Here is a 22,409-nt window from a genome sequence, read left to right on the forward strand (position 1 = left end):
AGTCTCAAGGATAAAATAGATGGAAGTATAGTTGTTTTTTTTTTTAAGATGATCAACATTTATACAGGACCCCTGGATTAAACAAAGTATTTTCAGATTAAAAGGACCAATTCATACATAGGACCCAGAAGGAATAGAGAATGCCTTGAAAGAAAGTTGAACCATTTCCCGGTAGCATCAAATGAACTAGCTAACACAGATGGAGTGTCTCATTAATGTGATAGGAATGAGAAAATTTGTGTAAACCTTTTTCTAATCCATAATATGGGCAACTGATAGCAAAGGATTAATGATAAAATCTGAAAGTGATAGGAGTAAATATGCTTTGCTTTAGGGAAAAAAAACAACAACAACCTAAAAGCATTATCTACTTTATTACACATTCAAATGCATATGAAACACTGTTAACCCTGGGTTATTACTTTTTCTTACTCTCCAGGTACTCTCATACCTTTTATTTACTCCTTAAATTTCCCTCTCTGCACAACCCTCAGCCATCTTTATACCTCAGTATTTCACTGAGAAAACAGAAGCTACCAAAACAATAACTTCAGTCATCTTCCAAACGCCAAATCTACAGCAGAACTAATATCTGTACCTATTTTCACCCAATTTCAACAAAAGGGTTCTAGAAGTCCTCCTATCAAAGGCCACTCCCATGTTTAAGTTCTAAATCCCTTCCCTTTTGGATTCTCAAGGACTTTACAATATTTTCAGTTACCTGTCCCTTTCTCCTGTACCAATCTCTTTTCCACTGGATCATTCCTAGTAGCACATAAAAACAGGTTCCAATTAATTTTCTATTTAAAAGTCATCACTTGAGTACTTCCTTTCCTCTTCAGCTTCCATTTGTCTACCTCTCTTCAAAGTAAAACTACTTCTGAGTGTTCTCGTACAAACATTTTCCACTTTCTCCCCTCTTATTCAGAGTTCTTAATTTCCCATTTCCCCCTTTCCCTTTATTATCATTATTATTATATGAATCTGCCTATGTCCTTTATTTGTAGAAAAAGCCCAGTTTTGACATTTTAATTGAGCAGTGCTGGATTCAATCATACTTCAACCCATTTCAGTCTGACTTCTATCTTTACCTCTCCAAAAAAACCTGTTTTTGTCAAGGCCATTAATAACAGAATGTTATCTTATCCAACAATCATTTTCCTTTCACCTGAAATCCATCTCTCAACAGCATTCAATACTGTTTAATATGCTCATCTTTCTGAAACACCCCCCTTCTCTTGATTTTCAGGGCACTAAACTTTCCTGGTTTCCTCCTATCTCATTGATCATTCTTTTTTAGCCTCCTGTTTCTTTCACCTCTTCCAAATCTCTAAATGATAACAGGGCATTACTCTGGGCGTCATTCTCTCCCCCACCAACTTCTTGCTTCCTAGGTAATTTCATTCATTCTCATGGCCTTATAAATCAGCTTCCAAATTTGTATCATGTGCCCTAACCCTTCCTGAGCTCCTGACACACTCAGCTGTCTATATCTAACATCATCATCATTTAGATATTCCTTGTAAAAATCTCAAACTCAATTAGTATGACACAGAAGAATGCTTCGTTCATTGCCAAAATTTAAATTTAAAAAGCCAAAATCTGTTCTTGTAGGTCTTGATACCAGACATCACCACCCACCAGCTGCTCAAGCCAGAAATCTGGGCTTTGTGTAACTTGATTTCTCCTTCTTTCATAAGTTTAAATCATTAGCTAACCTAATGAATTCTGCCTCCAATAGAGGTCTTAAATCTATTTTGTCTCCATTTGACTGAAACCACTACCCAGGCAATCTCTTACACCTAGACGACTGCAAGAGTCTTCATTTTTGTTTGCTTCTATTCTTACCTCTATACCTATCCACTCTCCAAAAGCACACAAAGAAGTATTTTTAAAGGATAATTCAATCTGCTTACATCTTTAAATAGCTCCCCATTATTCTTAAAAAATTCCTCAAAGACCTACACAACTCTACATGATCACGCCCCATCCAAACTTTCCAACACCTGATGCTAATCTCTAGCCCTCATTCATACGTCACTAGTCTGTGAATTCCTAGAACATACCTCACATCCTTCATACTCTTATTTCCACCACCTGCAGTATTCTTCCCTTTATTCTTTCACATTGGTAGGTTAGTCTCATTCTTTGAGTTTCAGCTTAAATATCATCTTAGATAGGTCTTTAAGATTCCTTCTTAAAAGTAAACCACTTCACCTCTAACCATCCCAGAACAACCTAAATCCAAATGCTATGCCCTACATGGCACTAGAATGACCTGTAATTACTTGTCACCTTTCTTCACCACTATACTGTAAACCCATCAAGGCAGAAGGAAAGTCTGTTTTGTTTGTTATTGTATCCCGAGCACTTAGACAGTTAAGTTGCTTGATAAATGGAATTAATAAATGGATAAATGAATGAATGAAAAATGAACAAACGAACAAGCTAGTACTTAAGCTGTCTGCTAAACAAAACCAATAGGCTTATTCCTAGAAAGCCTAATATCTAAAATAAATAAATAAACATCTAACATTAACTCTTTGTACCTTGTCTAAGCAAGAAATTATAAACAGGAAAACAAATCAGGGTAACTGCCACTTATACTTTCATATATACTAATGAGACTAAATAACACATTTTTAGTTACAAATAAGCTAAAGAGAAAAACTAAGCCACAGATCAACTTTTACCTTGAATCAGATATAGGTTTGGATGCCTTTCTGCCTTTAATTTTAAATTCATGGGATGTTCCTTCAGGTTCTTTCTCTGCTTTGAAAGCCACATTTGGTGGCACAGGAGGAACACGAATTCGCAACCCAAACAAATGCTTCTTCTTCTTTATTTCTTTCCCAGACATAAACCTAAATTTTTAAAAAAATTAACTAAAAATTTAAAAACTGAACACATATACATGTCAGACCCTAACTCACAACTTTCAGATATAAAGCCTTTATAGATGAAAGTCCACCCAACACTACAAAACTCGCTCTTTCCCTTTGCTTTCCTGGATTCTTATCTGCTCCCAGAGTCAATCCACAGTAGGATACAATGGCGAAGGAGGTCGGGGGGGAAGGATAGGATCAGAAGGAAGGGAGAAGAGCACACATCCACTTTTCTTTTTAAAATGTGGCATCTATGCTTCAGATTCTGTGTCTCTTTCTCTCTGTCTTTCCCCTGCTTGTGCTCTCTCTCTCAAAAATAAACAAACATTAAAAAAATTTTTTTAAATAATAAAACATGGCATCTAACTTTTTAAAGGAAGAAAGTAGAGAGTGGTGTCTTTTTAGTCCCAATATGTGTTTTCCATATTTCATTGTCCTGTTTAAAAGATCTCAAAAATGGTTTAGGAAAAGAAGAATTCTATTTCAGAGTGAATCTGTGAGGGGAGAAACCCTGGTCAGAAAGTAGCAGGTGTTAGCACTGGAAAAGAGAACCCAATATGAGAGGTCCAGAAAATAAAAGGAGTGTCTAGTGTGTCATACTTAGAATTGGAAATAATCTGGAACAGAAAAATGTTATTTCGGTGTGGGTTTGGGTCTCTAAAAATGTGCTCCTAACTCTCTTCCAAAGTCCTTAAGGCTCCTTAATCCAAAACACCCCCACCCAGCTTACTTCTACTATACCCTGCCTACCTTCCAGAACCACTACCAAACACTTGGAATGTTCTTCCACTTCCATACATGTTTGAGAAAGGGAAGCTCCCATTTCTATCATAATAAGAACAGATGTATTTCTGGTACCCTAAATTGGATTACAGAATTCACATCCCATAAAGTATTTTTACCAGTACTGTAACTGCTCAGGCACTTTATGGCTTTTTAAATTGACCTAAAGATTTAGCTGCTAGTAACTGTAACATTTTTAAGGAGGAAATCCTGTCAAGTTCAAAAAAAGCAACTTGTTACAAAAAAAATTTTATAAAATTGCTGAACAGTTGGTAAGAGCCAGCATATACACTTAAAAAATTATTTCTATTGCAATTTTTAAATATTTTTAAGAAATGTAGATATGCTTTTTATTTCTTAAAAAAAGAAAGGTCTATACAAGGATATATCCAACAATAATCAATTATCAAAAAATTAAGACTACTAATACTATTTTTCTGCAACTGATGTCAATAACTGATCTTAAAACCATAGAAGATCTCAATCATTTTAAAACCAATATTCTCTATAATATTTTCCACTATCTTTTGCATTTTCCCACCAGCTAAGATATTATTTTATTTTCAGGGGACTGTATTATAAAAACAAGTCATTACTGAATATGTTTTTCAATGGAACAAGCCAAAAGCCCCTGAGATATTGGTATGCCTGCCTCCCATCACCCATTCCCAGAGGATTGCTCTTCCCTTCTCCAACCCTTGAGAATCACTGCTTTGCTCAACTGAAATTAAAATTTAAAAGTTTAAAATGGTTTGTACTAAACATCAACCCCACAATTCTTAAACAATGCCATTATTCCTTATACTTACTACAAGTCTCCCTCATAGGGATACATAAAATAAATCAACTTACATGGTCTTGTAATCATTTAATGCCTCCAGAACATGCTCATATCTTTCAGATTTTGGTGTGTCTGCCAGCTGTGAAGTATCAAGAAACAATTTAAAGCACTATAATTTCATTAGTTAGTAATATACAGGTGCTAGATAGAGGCAATGTGATGCAGAAGAAAAGAGTACTGACTGATAGTCAGAAGATCTAAGTTCCAATTCCAGGTCCTCAGTGACTAGCTGCGTGATCTAAAGCTATTTAACCTCTTCTTGTTTTCTTATCTATAAAAAGAGGAGTAGGAGCGCCTGAGTGGCTCAATCAGTTAAGCGTCCAACTTCGGCTCAGGTCACGATCTCGCCGTTTGTGAGTTCGAGCCCCCACTGGGTCCTGTGATGACAGCTCAGAGCCTGAAGCCTGCTTCAGATTCTATGTCTCCCTCTCTCTCTCTGCCCCTCCCCTGCTTGCTTTCTGTTTCTCTCTCGAAAATAAACATTAAACAAACAAAAAAATTATATATATATATATATATATATATATATATATATAAACAGAGGTGTAAAAATTCTATTACAAGTAATTTTATAAATCAAATGACATGTCTGAAAAAAACTGTTAAAACACTACAAAAATGGGATTTTATTAGTTACTAAATTTATTTTAATTCCATAATCAGAGGAAATAATACATAGAATGAATGACTTTAATATCAACCATATATTGGTTCTAATAGATATTCTAATAGGTATCAATTGCTTCTAATAGATATTAGTAGGAAAAGAGGATAAAAAATGAGAAACATAACATTTTATTTCCCAATACTTCTAATATTAGCAGAAACCCATAATCTCTGTAATTTTGAAAAATTCTGTGAAACTGGGGGAGGGGAGTTATTTTCATAAAGGTTATAGACTTTGGCCATCGCTAAAACCCAAAATGTCTCAGTAATTTATCATCAGAAATCATTTTAAAATGTAAATATTCAATTCTAAAAAATACTATTTTGTTTCAAAAGAGCTCCCTTAAAAGTCATTTCTGCATCTTCTTCCAAGTTTAAAGATGGGGGCCCAATAACAAAAAAAACTACATTATAGAAGGACCATTCTCAATTAAAGCCACAAAAACTAAAAAAAAATTCCAGAATATCATAGTTGACTTTTTACTACCAGTATGGTCTTTACCAATTTAAACTTCCAAACTTCAGAACTGCTTCAAGTAAAAAGAGAAAACAAATCTGCTAAATAGAATGTTGGGAGGCAGAAGAGACAGAGTCATCTACTCCAACTCCCTTTATTTTACAGATTAGTTAACAGATGTAAAGGTTAAATGAAGTGCTCAAATTCACATGGCTGATTAGTGAGAGAGCCAGAATCTGAACCCAAGTGACAAAAGTCCACTCATTCAACATTCACTGAGAGCCCACACTGTGCTGATGCATTGGGTGCTTTTAGAAAAAAAAGAAAAGAAATGGGACAGTTTGGTGTTCATGCCTCTATACCATACCACTTCCTCTTATCGTAATTTCTGTAGTGTCCAATGATAGAGAATTTCTATTAAGGAAAAATAACAGAATCAGACCTAAAAGCTGGAAAGACACTTTAGATGTCCATCTAATTCAAGGTTCCATCAATACTGCAATCCCTTTTATAGTACTGACATTCATTCAACCTTGGTTTAAATATTACCATTGATGAAAGCTGCTGAGGCACCTATGAGGGAGCCCATTCCATAGGTGGACAACACCTTCCTTCCTGGAACTCTTCTATTCCCTCTTTTACAAGACAGTTCTTCAAATATTTGGCAGCAGCTTGTCATGTCTAAGTATAAGATTATGTCTAAGTGTAAGATTATGTTAAAAGTTTTTAGCAGCCACATCACATGATTATCTCATATTAAGCTCTGGGTAACTAATTTCATCCACTTCCTCATCTCTACTTCACCACCCCAACTGTAAAATCTTATCAGATAAACTGATCAAATCAAGTGCTCCCTATCATACGCTACTTCTTCTGAACTGGATGTTTGTGTATTTAAGCCTTAAAAGCAAAACTTTGTGACTGCTGTTAATTTGATTTTGTTTTCAGGTCTGTGTTAGAGATCATCTTTCCTCTTGTTCTGTCATCCTTGAATTGGAAGGTAGACACAAAGACAGAACCCTGTGACTCTCCATTAGAATCTCCCTCAAGAATATTTCCAAGCCACTGACTGTTTTTGTTTCTATTAATCAATTAGTATCATATACATTTAATTTTTAATTTTAACCACTTCAAATTTCATTATCTAATCTGAAATTGAGTTACACAATGTCTGTAACATACCCATACCCATTTGACACACCAGTGTGGCTAACCATATCAAAAAAAGAAACATTATAGTAAAAGAGTGTTTTTCCTTATTGCTTTAAAAAAATTTTTTTTGATGTTTATTTTTGAGAGAGAGAGAGAGAGAGGCAGAGCGTGAGCAGGGGAGGAGCAGAGAGAGACAGAGAGAGAAAGAGAGAGCGGGAGGGAGGGAGGGAGACACAGAATATGAAGCTGGCTCCAGACTCAGCTGTCAGCACAGAGACCGATGCAGGACTAGAATTCACAATCCATGAGATCATGACCTGAGCTGAAGTTAGATGCTTAACCAACTAAGCCACCTAGGCACCCTGCCTTACTGCTTTTTAAATCTTCACAAACCACACATCTGAAAAATGTGCTTTATATTTATGCTGACAACAACAAAACTGACTAATTTCTCAAATCTACTTCTCTTTCACTTTTTGAAAAGCACAATGAATGAACTCTCTTCTTTGTTTTGGTACTTACTCTCTATGATGTCTCAGAAATTTTATCTGTAAGTTCCTTTAGCACTCTAAAGCTATTTTGCATAGAACTATATATATTTCAACTTGCATTATGGGGTCATGGGATCCTTTTCTGGACGCCTGGGTGGCTCAGTTGATTGAGCGTCCAACTCTTGATTTCAGCTTGGGTCATGATTGTGAAATCTAGCCCCATGGCTAGGCATGGAGCCTGCTTAAGATTCTCTCTCTCCCCCTCCTCCCTCCCTCCCTCTCTCTCTCTCTCAAAAAAAAAGGGGGGGGGTGGCAGAGATCCATTTGTTTATTTTGAAGACTAATAAGTACAGATACTATAGTTTAAATCAAGTAATCTGTATTAAAAGAACATCATATTCTAGGTTTGCGATCTGTTCATGAGGTTTATAATATAAACGTAGTAACCATTTTTGTTCCTTTTATCACAGACACTAACCTCATACTAGGCTTTAACTTTCAGGGTTGTAAATTTCTGTACAGACATAAATACTATTATGCATAGTTATAACTCTTCCCTTCGGTAAAATAACATTTTCAATCACCAGTATTGAATTCCATGCTGCTTAGACTTACGTATGTCAAACAGCTTAAGTAATTTGTTTGCCAACATAGTTTTTTAAAATTTAAGACCACAGTTAACAGAAAAGTAGGCTGCCCTTACAGAACTAGGATTTTTGATCACATTAGGAATTAAAGACAAATAATAAGCAGATTCCAAAAGCTATGAATATCTCATTTTAACTCCCAAAAGCAATCCAGTACAAGTTAATTCCTCATCCTAAATAAAAAAAGCCTTAAGCAACCTTTATTTGGGATCTCAAATGTTGTATTACGTATTTTTACTCTCAAAGCAAACATTTCAAAACAGTGGATTCTCAAATAGCTACATTCGGTCATATGATTGATAATCATTAAGGCACAAAGTCTCAAAGATGTGTAAAAAATCACATTAAGGAAACATGATACAGAACTATCATTATGATCCAATATGTTCTAAAAGTTTCAGCTTCTCTTTTCAATCCTGAAATAACCAACTAAGGAAAAAACATGATACATAAATGTTAAATTTGCCTTTCAGTATAAAAGGATATACTCTCCCCCCAAAATTAATTCTTCTCCAAAAGTAGTTTAGTATTTTTGAAACTTCTTTTTGTTATAAAAGAAGTCATAGTTCCTTTATAACAACAACAACAAAAAGAAGTACAAAACACTCAACCGATATCACTGATTCAATTAAGACTGCTTCACAACTGGCAACTGAAGAAAGTATTAGGCTTCCAAAACAGCACAGAAATACTACTATGTGGCGAGAGTCATCATATGTAATATATAAAATTAAGTCCTAATTCAGCTCAGGAATGGCAAATATTAGTGCCTCCCTGTTACTAGTGTGTCCATATATATTCCTAAACAAAATGTCATACAAATCTCAATCAACTTCTCAAGTCATCACAAGTCTTTTTTCTTTTACCTAGATGGAGGAAGTAAAATTACAGCTATTTTTCTGTTTTGTTTCAATTTTGAGGAGAAACTTCTAGAGCAACTGCCAATGTAACATAATCTAGAGTATGTATAAGAACTAATGTTCGGGGTGCCTGGGTGGCTCAGTCGGTTGAGCAGCCGACTTCAGCTCAGGTCATGATCTCGCAGTCTGTGAGTTCGAGTCCCGCGTCAGGCTCTGTGCTGACAGCTCAGAGCCCGGAGCCTGTTTCAGATTCTGTGTCTCCCTCTCTCTGACCCTCCCCCATTCATGCTCTGTCTCTCTCTGTCTCAAAAATAAAATTAAAAAAAAAAAAAAAAAGAACTAATGTTCAAAATGACTCGAGTACTCAACCAACAATTTACTTAACATACAGTATTTTCTCATGTTTTAAAAGTAATTAATGCTACTTTATAAAAAGGTTTTTAACATAAATATAAACAAAAAGGAAGACTCAATTCGCAATTTGATTTCAGTTAACCAAAGATTTACTATTTTAATAATCCACAATAATCCGTTATTTGTATTATTTTTGTTTCTATTATCACAAATATTTAATAAGGCAAACTACATGAAAATTATTGAGTAAATGTTCAAGCTGGCATCAATGTTATGGTCTTGGCATCAATGTTATGGTCTCTTTATTATTAAAGTTTCACTCTCAAAACCAATTATAATGACAGTATAAAGATCTAAAAGATTAACACAAAATTAAAGGCTGAACTTCCATCTGTAAATACCGCAGGATGGAATGAGTAATCTAAGTCTGAATATTTTCTTTTTTTTAATGCAGAGAAAAAGCAATGAGAAATGATTAGAAAGCCACTTGTTAATAAATGTGATGGCTCCCAAAAATGTAAACACTCTTCAGAACAGTGAAACTTTTCTGTTGTCAAGTTTTATTAGAGTATACTGTTGTTCTTCTTAATTATTTTTGTAAGATTTTATTTTTAAGTAATTTCTATACCCAACATGGGACTCAAACTTACAACTTCAAGATCAAGAGTTGCATGCTCTAATGACTGAGGCAGCCAGTCACCCGTTTCCTCTTAATTTTTAAATTATGCAAAGACTAAATTTTCCATATTCACAAAGAATAAGAAATCAAAATTTCTTATTTCTAAGACATTACCCCATAAAAGATACAGAAAATGAGAACATGTATCTACTAATGAAATAATTTTTTTTTTTTATGTGTCAGAACTGAACCACCTGAGCTAGAACTGAGATACCTGAAATTCATAAACTGAACTCATTTCTTAAAAATAGACTAGGGACACCTGGGTGGCTCAGTCGGTTAAGCATCCAACTCATGATTTCAGCTCAGGTCATGATCTCATGGTTGTTAGATCAAGCCAAGCTACAGGCTCCATGTTGAACATGGAGCCTGCTTGGGATTCTTTCTCTCTCTCTCAAATTAAAAAAAAAAAAAAAAAAATTTAAATATGCTAATTGTGATTTTTACTCTCTATTTTCAGCCTCTTGAATAAAATCTATGTATTATTTTTTATTCTAATAAAAGCATCTGAAATAAAGTAACTTGAGTTTTTATGTGTGCCCACTGTCTACACGAAGTAACCACTACAGAATTTAATATGATATATAAAATGCACTAAGACTATAGATGTGTCTGCATAAGAAGTGCTGAAAAGAACCATGGCTAGAAAGAAAGCATTTTAAAAGAATGTATTAAAGCTTTACATATTGAGATAACTATAATGAACACTACAGTTGTTAGTGCCTTATACTTGTTTTTCTTTTATTACTAATCAGTTTATTAAAATTTATCAAATTTGTAAGTAGTCACTCCTTTTCTCTCAAATTTCACCCAGAAAAAAGCATGTAACAGAAAACAGAGCATTATATTCCAACTTCTAATACTCAAAACATCTTGGCTCCATTGATTTAAATGGTATCTCTGATTTTTAAAATCTAAGTATTCTGCAGGTATTTGTTTCAATATTCTATGCAGCTGACCTACCAACTTTTAAATAAATGTGCATTATGCTCTCCTTTATGCCTCATAAAACCCCCCAAAACAACCCAAAAAACCCTGATATTCTACTTGTCATCAACCTTTTATAAACTGCCTCATGTCTAAAAGTTACAAAGCAGAAATTCTTCCTAAACTTCAAGTTACTTTACACAATTTTTACCTCAAAAAGTAATGTGTGACTAAAATTTACACATCTAATTCCACATATTATAAAACAAGATTTTTATTTAAGCTAAGAGTAGTTAGTATCTATATCTATATGTGTATATAGATATAGATTTGTTTTCTCTTAATTTGGCTTCATGCCCAGCACAGAGCCCAACATAGGGCTTGAACTCACGACCCTGAGCTGAGATCAAGAGTTGGACACTTAACCAACTGAGCCACCCAGGTGCCCCAATATCCTTATTTTAATAATTCTAAATAACTGCTAAAAACAAGGTAACTATTATTTTACTTTCTTCTTCATGCTTGCCTACTGTTTCAAAATCTTCTTCAATGAACATACGTTAACTTTTACATTGTTTTTTAAAAAGACTCTGTAAATCAGTACGAGTGGTTAGGCTTTGCAAATGAAAGGCAAAATGAGATGTTAGAATGAGGAGGATAATCTCCAACTCAGCTTTACCCTCTAATTCATTATTCCTTCATTATATAAGGGAATTCACTATTCCTTCATTATATAAGGGAGTACCAACAAGAGAGGAAAGAATGTTAGTTACATCTCTAAGTTTATAGAAACTTTAAAAAAACCTTAAGTTTTTCTAAGGAGGAACCATAAGATACACAATAAGGATTTCTCCCTCCCTTATATCTTTACAATGATTCTCACTTAAGAAAAGAAAGAATCAAGTAATTTACTTCCTCCGTCTACGTTTTTCCCTGAATAAACAGGCAACAGGAGGATGAGAGGGCTAGTCTTCATATCCTCAAAGTTATTTCTCCCTGAACTAAAAATAAAACCCTACTTTAGATGTGTGACTTATACATGTATCTTGGCTGCTTTTCACAAAAACAAAACAAAACAAAACAAAACAAAACAAAAAAGATATCAAGTAGCTAATGAAGTTAGCCCTAAGACCACTTACCTCTCCAGGATGCAATCTATCCCAGTTTTCATTAATATATGTCATGAGCTCAAGTTCAGAATCAAAGTATTTCTTCTTGTGAATAACACTTAGGTTGTAAAGGCATAGGTGTGCTATATCTACCCTGGAATCCAAAAATAATCAAAGTATACAAAAACATGCTTTTGATTATTGTTAAAAAATCGTATTTTTACAAATAAAAACAGCAATTAAAAAATCCAAAGTGAAGTATTTAGGTAAGCAGAGGGTCAATACCATAAATCATATTCACAATGTAATAAATCATTACATATGAAAACAGGGAAACATTAAACATTTACTTATAGTAAGTAGTCAGTATAAAGTAAAAGATATCTGAATAATCTTTCATTCAAAGAGGATGTAACTTTAAGAAAACTTACAATAAAAATTTTCCATTTCACTTACATATAAGCCATAGTAAAGATCATACTTTAACAGACTTTATCTGATTCATGAGTTAAATCTTATCTTTTCCTAAAATACATAAAGCATTCAATGAAAGTTTCTAAGTACTTACTATAAGCATTTTGTCAGTAAATCTCCAAAACTCATCACACTTTTCCCACGCCCAAAAATTACACTAAAGCAGAAACTGGCAGGCATATTTGGTATAAGACCTCTCTCATCTGAAGTCCCAAAAGAATTAATAACATAAATAAGAATTTTAGGGGCGCCTGGGCGGCTCAGTTGGTTAAGCGGTTGACTTCAGCTCAGGTCATGATCTCGCCCCACGAGAGTGAGTTTGAGCCCCACGTCAGGCTCTGTGCTGACAGCTCAGAGCCTGGAGCCTGCTTCAGATTCTGTGTCTCCCTCACTCTGACCCTCCCCCATTCATGCTCTGTCTCTCTCTGTCTCAAAAATAAATAAACGTTAAAAAAAAATTTTTTTAATAAAAAAAAATAAATAAGAATTTTAAAAATCTAAAAGATATGTACAGTTACATTTTATGGATCAGAAAATAAATGGCCTTATCATTTCAGCAATAAGACTAGACAATCTTTAGTGAAGATGACCTCAGGTTTAAGGATAAATAAAAGAACTAAAGCTAGGCATAAAGAAAAACAAATTTTTATTTAAACCAAGTTAATGTATACAGAGCATTTCACCCTATTAAGTTTAAGAATATGGCCCTTTTTTGTTCCTTAACAGAAATATCCATACTTACCACTGTAATGGTAGACGTTTGAGGTATTCTGGTCCAGAACTGCAGACAGAGCAAATAAACGTATAAAACCTAAGGAAAAAAGAAAAGTTGTATGCTAAGTAATCAAGGGTACACATATTCAACAATTAAAGCTAATATTCAGCAAGTACATATCCTACAATAGATGACTGATACAAAAAGCAAAACCTAATTTGAATTAAGACACTGTGATTTAAAAAATTTCTTTTCCAGTAACAACAAATAATGAAATAGTTCATATATAGGAGGCAGAAGTATTTTTTTTTTTAATTACAGAGGAGACATTCACAGTTCACACACAGATTCATATACACATACAGTTTTCTAATGGCTTGTGTGTAACGTGAATTGTGATGACAGCCCTCACATACAATGTTATATTCAATGCTCAAAACGATCTGGTAAAATAAAAGGAGAGAAGTTGATCTTCCTAAATTCTAAAAGATAGTAAGCAACATAAGTCAACATTTAAACCCAGGTTTTTTATGCCAAATTCAGAGCTCTGTCTTTCATTTTTCTTCCTAGAGCCATTCCATATTCTGCCATTCCATATTCTCCTAACCCAGAAAGCACATTAGGTCTGCTTTTGGAAATTCTTTAGAACGCAGATGCATATTTTGTGTATCAAGGTTCTATGGCCTTTTCCAACTTTCTGTCACAGGATCCCTCTGAGGTTCTTTAAAGGAAGGTACCAATGGAAATAGTTTAGAGCATGTGGGACAAAAGGAGCAAATATAATCACTGATCAAATACTTCAAAGTGTTCCGGAATAACATCTAAAAGCACAAGAATTATGTGTATTTTAAAATTATGCATAATTTGGGCGCCTGGGTGGTTCACTCAGTTGAGAGTCCAACTCTTGATTTCAGCTCAGGTCATGATTCCAGGGTCATGAGATCAAGCCCCACATTGGGCTCTGCGCTGAGTGTGAAGCCTGCTTAAGATTTTCTCTCTCTCTCTCCCTCTGATCCCTCATGCGTGCTCCCCCTCTCTCTCTCAAAATAAGATAAAATTATGCATAATTTAAATATATTACTCAATATTTTCCCAGTAAGGTGACTCCTTCACAAATCACTGTTGTAATTCCTTTTAGAAATCTGAAACAGGGGCACCTGGGTGGCTCAGCTGGTTAGGCATCCGACTCTTGATTTTGGCTCTGGTCATGATTTCACAATTTGTGGGTTCGGTCCTGACATAGGGTTCTGTGCTGACCCTGCAAAGCCTGTTTGGGGTCCCCCTCCCCCCATCCCTCCTCTGTTTGCACTCTGTCTCTCTCAAAATAAATATACTTTAAAAAAATTATTTTAAAAAAATCTGCAACAGCAAACATAACTACAGTATAAAAGATAAAAAATATATCGATTGGTAAAGTTCAAGTGCCCTTCTCACCTGTCTCCAAATAGCATTGGCTTTTGAAGGCATTGCACACAAGCCTCATGAAACCACTGCTTACATTTGCAGCATTGTAGCATCTTTAAATACCAGCTATAAGAAAAAAGTTAAGATTAAAATTGCTATGTTTGCAGGTAAAGTTTTAAAACCAAAACCCAAAGTGGCATTATACAAAATACTGTTATGATTACACTATGGCATATCTGCTAAATTTAGTGTTAAATTTTTTCTTTCCAAAAAGGTTACTGATTTCATCCCTCCTCTCTCATTCATGAGAACTTACGAGCTCTTTAAAGATACATCTACTATTTCATCAATAAGTGCCTGGTTCCTACACTAGTAAAGTATCTCTGTCAAATAAAAAAACCTGAGATTTTTTTTTTCACATCAACTCTCTACACCCTAAGAGAAGACAGTTTCAGAGGTTACTGATGTGTACAGCTGTTTGCCCCATAAACCAAACAGCCATAAGCAGCTTTATATATCTTCATACTGTTTCCATTATTGTCCATTATAATGAAAAGGAATGGAATATAGCAACTGAATAAATTTGGCTAACATAATTACAAATCTAATCAAAGACTCTAACAGGTGTACAGGCTTTGTAACAGGTTTTGTTCAGTTTCAGATAGCTGAAGAAGCTAAAATTGAATCACTAGCTAAGGATATCCTTCTTTCAGTTAGTACATGGTTTTGGTATGGATATCCTTACATGCTACCCAAATAATGCCTTTCTTCCAATAATTCTTTTGCTCAACAAGTGAGCCCCACATTAATTGTAAGCCATATTATACACAAAGGCAAGAAGACTGATACTAAGTAAGGTCAGTCATTCATCGAAAGACTAATAAATACTAATTCCAAGTACTTAGCTAGATCCTCTATTAAAGTTAAGAGTGGCTAGCAGTGTCAAACATAGTTCATGTAGTCATGGTACTTAAAGAACAATGAATGATCCACCTTATAAAATGTCTATGATGATTTCCACCTATTTTGAGTAATACTTCAAATTAAATGGTAAGTATAAATGAATAAAGGAAAAGATCAATCTCTATGCCTCTTCACTGTATCTCTTTTATAAGTGATTAAGGAAAACAAGACAATGTTTTTTAAATCTGCAAGCAACCAAAAGCTAAGAAATGTTATAAAAATGTCAAATCACAAATAAATAATTCCATCAAGATATGGCAGAATGAAGAACTAAAAATTCGTTAATTTACATATTCATTTATTCATGTTTCATCATTGAACAACTTATGTCCCAGTCATAAGTAAACTTTATAGACATTTTCAGTACACACATTTGAAAAGATAATATTTTAATGAATCACGTCCCAGCATTCTCCTAAACAGCACCCTTGTCTTAAGAGAAACACTGAATCTGAGAGGAAGAAAGACACCAGAAACCAATAATTACAATTTAAAGAGTGAAATATAAAATGCTTCACTTGTGGTTTTTAAATGTAGTACAAATACATGATGCACAACTTGCCTTAATACGAGCTTGTACAAAAAAGAATTAGAGGTATTAGTTGACCACCACAAAACCAAAATGATCCCAAAAACATAATGGGACAATCTGAGAGGTAGTAAATACAATCTCTCCCTGCAACAACAGGAGCATCAGTTCTGAACTCTAAGAGCCCAATTATAATCTGTGAGCCTATTCTGGAAACAATGCATTTTCTAATCATAACACCGTATTTCAAGAGTAATACTCAAAAACTGGAGAACAACAAAGACAGAGGTTAGAAATCATGTCATAAAGAATGTCCGGTAGTAACGGAGAGTTTGACCTGGAAAAAAAACACTATTGGTATGAGTCATGGTAGTAGGAAATATGATTGCTGGACTGAAATATTTTAAGAGTTACCTCCTAAGAAAGAGAAGATGTATTTGTTTAGTTCCAAAGAGCAGAACTAGGAGCAGTGTTCAGAAGTTAAAGGTAAATTTGTAAACGTTCTTAGTTAGAACTATGATTCACTTATTTAGGTAACAATGATAAAGATGAATATTAACTACAGCTTCTAATTTTCTCCCCTAATTTTCTCTATTGATACTTCCAAGCATTTACAATTCACTATCATTCCCACACCACAATCAATAACAAAAATAAAGTACATAATATAAACAGAAATCACTTAAAGGGCATGAAATAACTATTTACTTACTCTCCAGGGCCTCCACAGTAGCAATAACATTGTTGGACATTGGTCTTATGACCTGCATCCCATTCAAGGTCTGCCACACTGTAGGGTAATGTCTGCTTCATGACTTGCAATGCTTTGGCATTTGGTCCTTTCTTAAGCGCACCACCCCTCTATATTAGAGGGAAAAAGTTATTTAAACAAGTGCAGGATAAAATTCTAAACATAATTCTTTAACATAAAATGCTTTTGAAACTTCTGAAGAAATTTCCATTCTAAATTTCTTACCATCTCACAAACTGTTTGACTAGTAATAATCTTTATTTATTTTGTTGTTTTTCAAACTATTGCCCCAATTCCAAGACCACTCACTATCAGAAAATAAGTGCAAGGATAGTAGCAAGTCACTTAAGCATCATTAGTCAAACAATAAGCATCACCTCGTTCTACCCGGCACTGATTGCTCACTGCAGTCAAATAAACTTTCAACGTACACAATCATTACGCTGAGTACCTTACAAATTCCATTTAGGGCTTTAGCCCAAAACACTTAAAAGATACCTTTGTTGTTGTTGCAAAAACACACTGTCGACAGAGCCATTTTTCATCTGAATCAATCACACTGGAATCAATATGAGGTGTGTGACACAACTGATGATATCCTTAATATCAAAAAAAGCATAAAGCAAATTCTATTTTATTAATAAATACTACAACACAATTTCAAGAAGGCATTTTAGTATTCTCTTCTCCATTAATATACTTATAACTGAATAAATTTATGATAACAGCTTCAAATTACCAATGTAAAAAGTACTTTTAATCATTAATCTTCAACAGGAGCATTAAGTATGTAATAAAACTTTTCCACAAGATTATAAGAAATCAATGTTTACCTTGGCCACACTTATCACATATAACCATTTCATTGGGAGCTTCTGAATACTCTTCTTGACATATTGTACAGACCATTTCCCCACTTCCAGTGGCTCCTGAAATGTTTAAAATATGCATTAAAAGACAGTCATAATAAAGAAGTTATTTCATACAACACAACTACTTTTTATGACTCAGTAGATACCCCATATTGGCAGTGTTTACTCACTAGAACATAATGATTTCTACTCAAGGCAAAATACTCTCTACAAAAGGCTATCTCCCACCTTTCACTTAAGATGCCTAACTACCTACATTGATAATTTAACCTGCTTTTACAGCACAGGGCATAATTTAAAGAGCTCTCAGGCAAGATCCCTTATCATTCACTTCTAACATTCCCACTCCCCTGGGGAACAAGGAGATGGGATGTTTTGTGGACATCAGAACTAATCTCCAGAATACACATATACTTATATACATGTATTTGCTCACCCTACAATGTCTACCATCATGATACTGAAGAAAAAGGACAAAGAAGATATGTCAATGACCTCTTTCTCTTTGGATGCAGAACATTTCTTTTTACTTACTAATTTATGAAAGAAGCTGAATCCCAATTATTTAATCTCCAGCTTCTAAAATCTAGAAATATGGTGTCCAATAAAGTATCCTAACAAAATCCCAGTGTAACAAAAGTTAAGGAGTTCCACAGTTATTAACTATATTTTTTGCCTGAATAGGTAAATTATTTCTTCTTTAGGCATTTTTACTCTAAAAACAATTTTATTCCACAAAACTTAGAAACAATTTTAACACTCTAACATCATTATTCCCAATATTCTCTTCTTGTCAATTTCACAGTTAAACTACATGGTTTATTCACATGCCAACAATAAAAATTTACTATTTTCTATGGGCCAAGTACTGTTAGGCTCTTGACATATATTATGTTGTTTAATTCTACAACTTATTAGGTAAGTAAGCTATTTATAGAGAGGAATTGAGGCTCAGAAAGATAGAGTAACTAACCCAAAGACCCTGAGAAAATATCAAGGCCAGGATTTAAATACAGATATGCCAGAGTCCATATCCTCTCCACTGTGAGAGGATTCCTTTCATTAGTATTTTGTAATATTTTTTCTATCAAAAGTATTGTTCACACTGCTGTTAATAACTTCTAATAGCTGCATAATATTCCATTGAGTGGAAAAAACCAAATTTACTTTATTACGCCTCTACTCTTAGGTGTATGTTAGCAAATTGTTTGTTTGCATTTTTCCAGACTTATTTTACTGTCTTGTCCTCTCTCCCCATGTCTCCCAGGTTTTGTTTACTTCCTTCTACACTTGGCAGGACATGGCCTCCATAGCTTCCGAGTTTATGGCTCCGGTCAGGAGAGCAACCGGACTGAGCCTGACACCACTCAGTCCAAATCTGCCATTCCCTAGAAAAGGACCAAAGACTCCAGATTTTGTCTTAGATATATCAAATTTTCTGTTATTAAAATAAAAATAAAACTACAGTAAATATTTTCCACCTACCTTTTTTACTTTTGAATCATTTCTTTTGAATAAACTGCTAGAACTGAGTCTGCAGTACTGAATAAAGAATATAAAGCATTCTTATGCATTCAATGCAACAGTTAAAGTAATACCCAAAATAAAAATTTACACTGCCATCAGTAGTTTATTATTTTCACAGAAACAATAGTGTTAGGTGTTAAAATTAAAAATCCTTTTAAAGTTACTTACTTTAACCTATCTCCCTTTTGTAATGCACATTTGAGTACTAACATGACTGACTATACATTTTTCCTTATTTACATAAACTTTTTAAAAGAATCTTATTAGATGGGTGAAATTACTCCAATTTATTAAGTTATTTTGGGAGGTCTGGGTGACTCAGTCAGTTAAGTGTCTGACTCTGGATTTTGGCTATTATGATTTCACAGTTCATGAGTTTGAGCCGTGCGTTGGACTCTGCACTGACAGCACCAAGCTTGCTTGGGATTCTCTCTCTCCTTCTCTCCCTGCCCCTGCTTTCTCCCTCAAAATAAACACATTTTTATTTAAATTATTAAGTTAGTTTGGTATATATCTATTATTAGCAAGTTTTTTGTAGGCAGAAAATTACTAAAGCTACTCTCTACATTGACTCTGCCATAATGCAGTTTTCAGATTCATTTGTTCATTCTACACTTGCTCCAATTACATTTGTGCTACTTTCTGGTTGCTATAAAGAGTTAAATAGCCAAGGAGCAATCCTTTTCTCATTTTAATTCTAAGGATAATAAAAAGAAACCAGTGAGCAAAAACAATCACAGACCATTAAACTGATATACAGATGTTGGACATGCACCTCCATCACTTTCACAACTTTTTATATGTACTACTGGCTTTCTTCTTCCTGTCTGGAAGGAAGGAATGGATAGAGAGAGGGAGGGAGGAGGGAGGGATGGAAGAAAGAGACAGACAGAAAGACAAACAGCTCTATATTTAACCTGAAGGAACACTGAAAAACTGAAAGGGACACAGAAATAAGAGACAAGCATAAAACATGTTTCACTTTAGTGCACCTGGGTGGCTCGAGAGTCTAACTTTGGCACAGGTCACGATCTTATGGTTTGTGAGTTCAAGTCCCACACCTACGCTGACAGCTCAGAGCCTGAAGCCTGCTTCGGATTCTGTCTCCCTCTCTCTCTGCCCCTCCCCCCTCGTGCTCTCTTTCTCTGAAACTAAATAAACATTAAAAGCAACAACAAAAAACCCCATTTCAGGGGTGCCTGGGTGATTCAGTTGGTTAAGTGCCTGACTCTCAGTTTCAGCTCAGGTCATGATCTTGTGGTTTCATGAGTTTGAGCCCCGCTTCAGGCTCTGCACTGACAGTGCTGAGCCTGCTTGAGATTCTCTCTCTCCCTCTCTCTGCCCCTCCCCCACTCACACTGTCTCTGTGTCTCTCAAAATAAATACATACATACATACATACATACCAACTTCAGTTCTACCATAAAGACCCATGTTTACAAACTAAGAAAGTAAAGATAATTAGGTATGTAGGGTAACAAGATCTGCTCAATATTACTACTGTTGGAGACTCCCTATTTTTCTCCTACCCCTTTTCTCACTGACTCCTCAATTGTAGATGCAAAACATAATTTCAGTACTTTAATCAGTCCCAAGAACTGTAAAAAGTTCCTCTTGAAAAGACATCTTACTAGACTAAGAACTATTGAGTTCCCCACCTAAGCCCTGAGTACTAATTATGTAGATGGTAATTAGAACATTTCTAATTCCTTTACCAAAACTTTATTCTTTAAAAAAAATTAAGAATGAAATCAAGAAACAGAACACAGTAGCGGCACATGGGTGACTCAGTCAGTTAAGCATCCAAGTCTTAATTTCAGCTCAGGTCATGATCTCACGGTTCATGAGTTTGAGCCCCACATCAGCTCCACTTCAGCCCTTGTCCTCACTGACAGTGCAAAGCCTGCTTGGGATTCTCTCTCTGCCCCTCCCCACCCCCAAAATAAATAAACTTAAAACACACACACACACACACACACACACACACACACACACACACAGACAGTAGTAACCTACCATAGAGTTGCACTTGAGATTCAAATTCAAAACCCAATCACTAAATATTTTAGAAAGGTATCCATCCTTTAGGGAAAGTAAATTTAGATCTCCTTTCTATGAGATATGAAACACAGGTCTTAGTGCAGGCCTATTAACTCAAAAAAAAAAAAAAAAGTGGGGCTTTAGTGTGCAGCTAAAATACTCAGATTTTAATATTCATATTTTTGTAAATCACTTTTCATGAGAGATACCTAAAAAATATCTTTAACAGATTCAAAGAGCGCACAGCAATTATAGGAATTATTACAATAATAAAATGGAAAACACTACAAGAAACCTACCTATAACCAAACCAAGGCATACCTGTATTCATTTTAATTTGCACCCAAATATAGCCTCATTTTCCTATCTAAACATAAAAACCATAAATGGTCATTTCAAGTCATTCTTATTAATGAGCATTTCTAATACTTTAAACCTGTTTAATATATGCTAATTTCCCCAAAAGATATGGCAAATAGTATGTTCTCAATAAATATTAGCTCTCTACATTACTTTTTTTTTTTTAATGTTTATTTGTTTTTGAGAGAGACAGCGTGAGCAGGGAAGGGGCAGAGAGAGAGAAAGGGAGAGATACAGAATGCAAAGCAGGCTCCAGGCTCCAGGCTGTCAGCACACAGCCCGATGTGGGCTCAAACTTCCAAACTGTGAGATCATGAGCTGAGCTGAAGTTTGACACTTAAACCGACTGAGCCACCCAGGCAGCGCTCTCTACATTACTTTTACTAATAAAATCAAGTGGCAGTTAAGTTGAAGCCCAAAATGTTACTCATATTAGTGGCTAAAAATTTTTCTTCAAAGCTATTAGACAGACCCTAACAGTTTACAGATGTGCAATCATTGATGCATCTGTTCTTTAGCCTACCTCTACCCTAACAAGAATAATTCCTTTTCTTCCAGAGTCTGCGACACAGAGTATAACATCTTGAGAAGTATAAAGAATACATCTCCTCAAAAGTGATTGCCTTATCTTAATAGACTGTACTCAACAGAAAACACTTAGAAAATAATAGGCAAAAGAAAGAAAGAAAGAAAGAAAGAAAGAAAGAAAGAAAGAAAGAAAGAAAATTACAGGCTAAAGAAAATCTATTTTTCAGTGTAAATCACGTTCAAGAGAAATAGTAGCACCTGCCTGTTTGAATGTCCTTCCAGAGAACCCAGGATTTAGAACTGTCTTCAAATATGATGAAGCAGCTCTGTTTCAATATGTTTATCTGAAATGCAGAGGAATATTTATGGTGATTTGTTTTTAAGTGAAAAACATG

General features: G+C 34.7%; 2 protein-coding genes across 11 annotated transcripts in view; one reads left to right on the forward strand and one right to left on the reverse strand.

Moving 5' to 3' along the window:
- Positions 1-19,027, forward strand: part of TMED5 (transmembrane p24 trafficking protein 5) — a 57,720-nt gene extending 38,693 nt beyond the window's left edge. Inside the window, exon 4 of the mRNA XM_047084577.1 lies at positions 18,827-19,027. Coding sequence (XP_046940533.1) covers positions 18,827-19,012 — 186 coding nt within the window. The 3' untranslated portion in view covers positions 19,013-19,027. The remainder of the gene's footprint in view (positions 1-18,826) is intronic.
- Positions 1-22,409, reverse strand: part of MTF2 (metal response element binding transcription factor 2) — an 81,898-nt gene that overhangs the window by 9,346 nt on the left and 50,143 nt on the right. For 6 of the 10 annotated variants that reach the window (XR_006962849.1, XR_006962850.1, XR_006962848.1 and 3 more), the window contains exons 3-11: positions 22,277-22,358; positions 17,521-17,616; positions 17,186-17,286; positions 16,649-16,797; positions 14,475-14,570; positions 13,068-13,136; positions 11,882-12,005; positions 4,521-4,588; positions 2,694-2,864 (exon numbers count right to left, since the gene is read on the reverse strand). Coding sequence is in view for 7 of the 10 variants with exons in the window: in XM_047084571.1 (XP_046940527.1) it covers positions 2,694-2,864; positions 4,521-4,588; positions 11,882-12,005; positions 13,068-13,136; positions 14,475-14,570; positions 16,649-16,797; positions 17,186-17,286; positions 17,521-17,616; positions 22,277-22,358 (956 nt within the window). In the remaining 3 variants the exon portion in view is untranslated. Of the gene's footprint in view, positions 1-2,693; positions 2,865-4,520; positions 4,589-11,881; positions 12,006-13,067; positions 13,137-14,474; positions 14,571-16,648; positions 16,798-17,185; positions 17,287-17,520; positions 17,617-21,102; positions 21,197-22,272; positions 22,359-22,409 lie in introns of those variants that run through there. The other 4 variants (XM_047084574.1, XM_047084575.1, XM_047084573.1 and 1 more) reach the window with 4 other exon arrangements.

This window comes from Lynx rufus, unplaced genomic scaffold (assembly GCF_022079265.1).
Source record: "Lynx rufus isolate CCGP_SWC_20201006 ecotype Redwood Valley unplaced genomic scaffold, mLynRuf1.p SCAF_2, whole genome shotgun sequence".
NCBI classification, from domain to species: domain Eukaryota; kingdom Metazoa; phylum Chordata; class Mammalia; order Carnivora; family Felidae; genus Lynx; species Lynx rufus.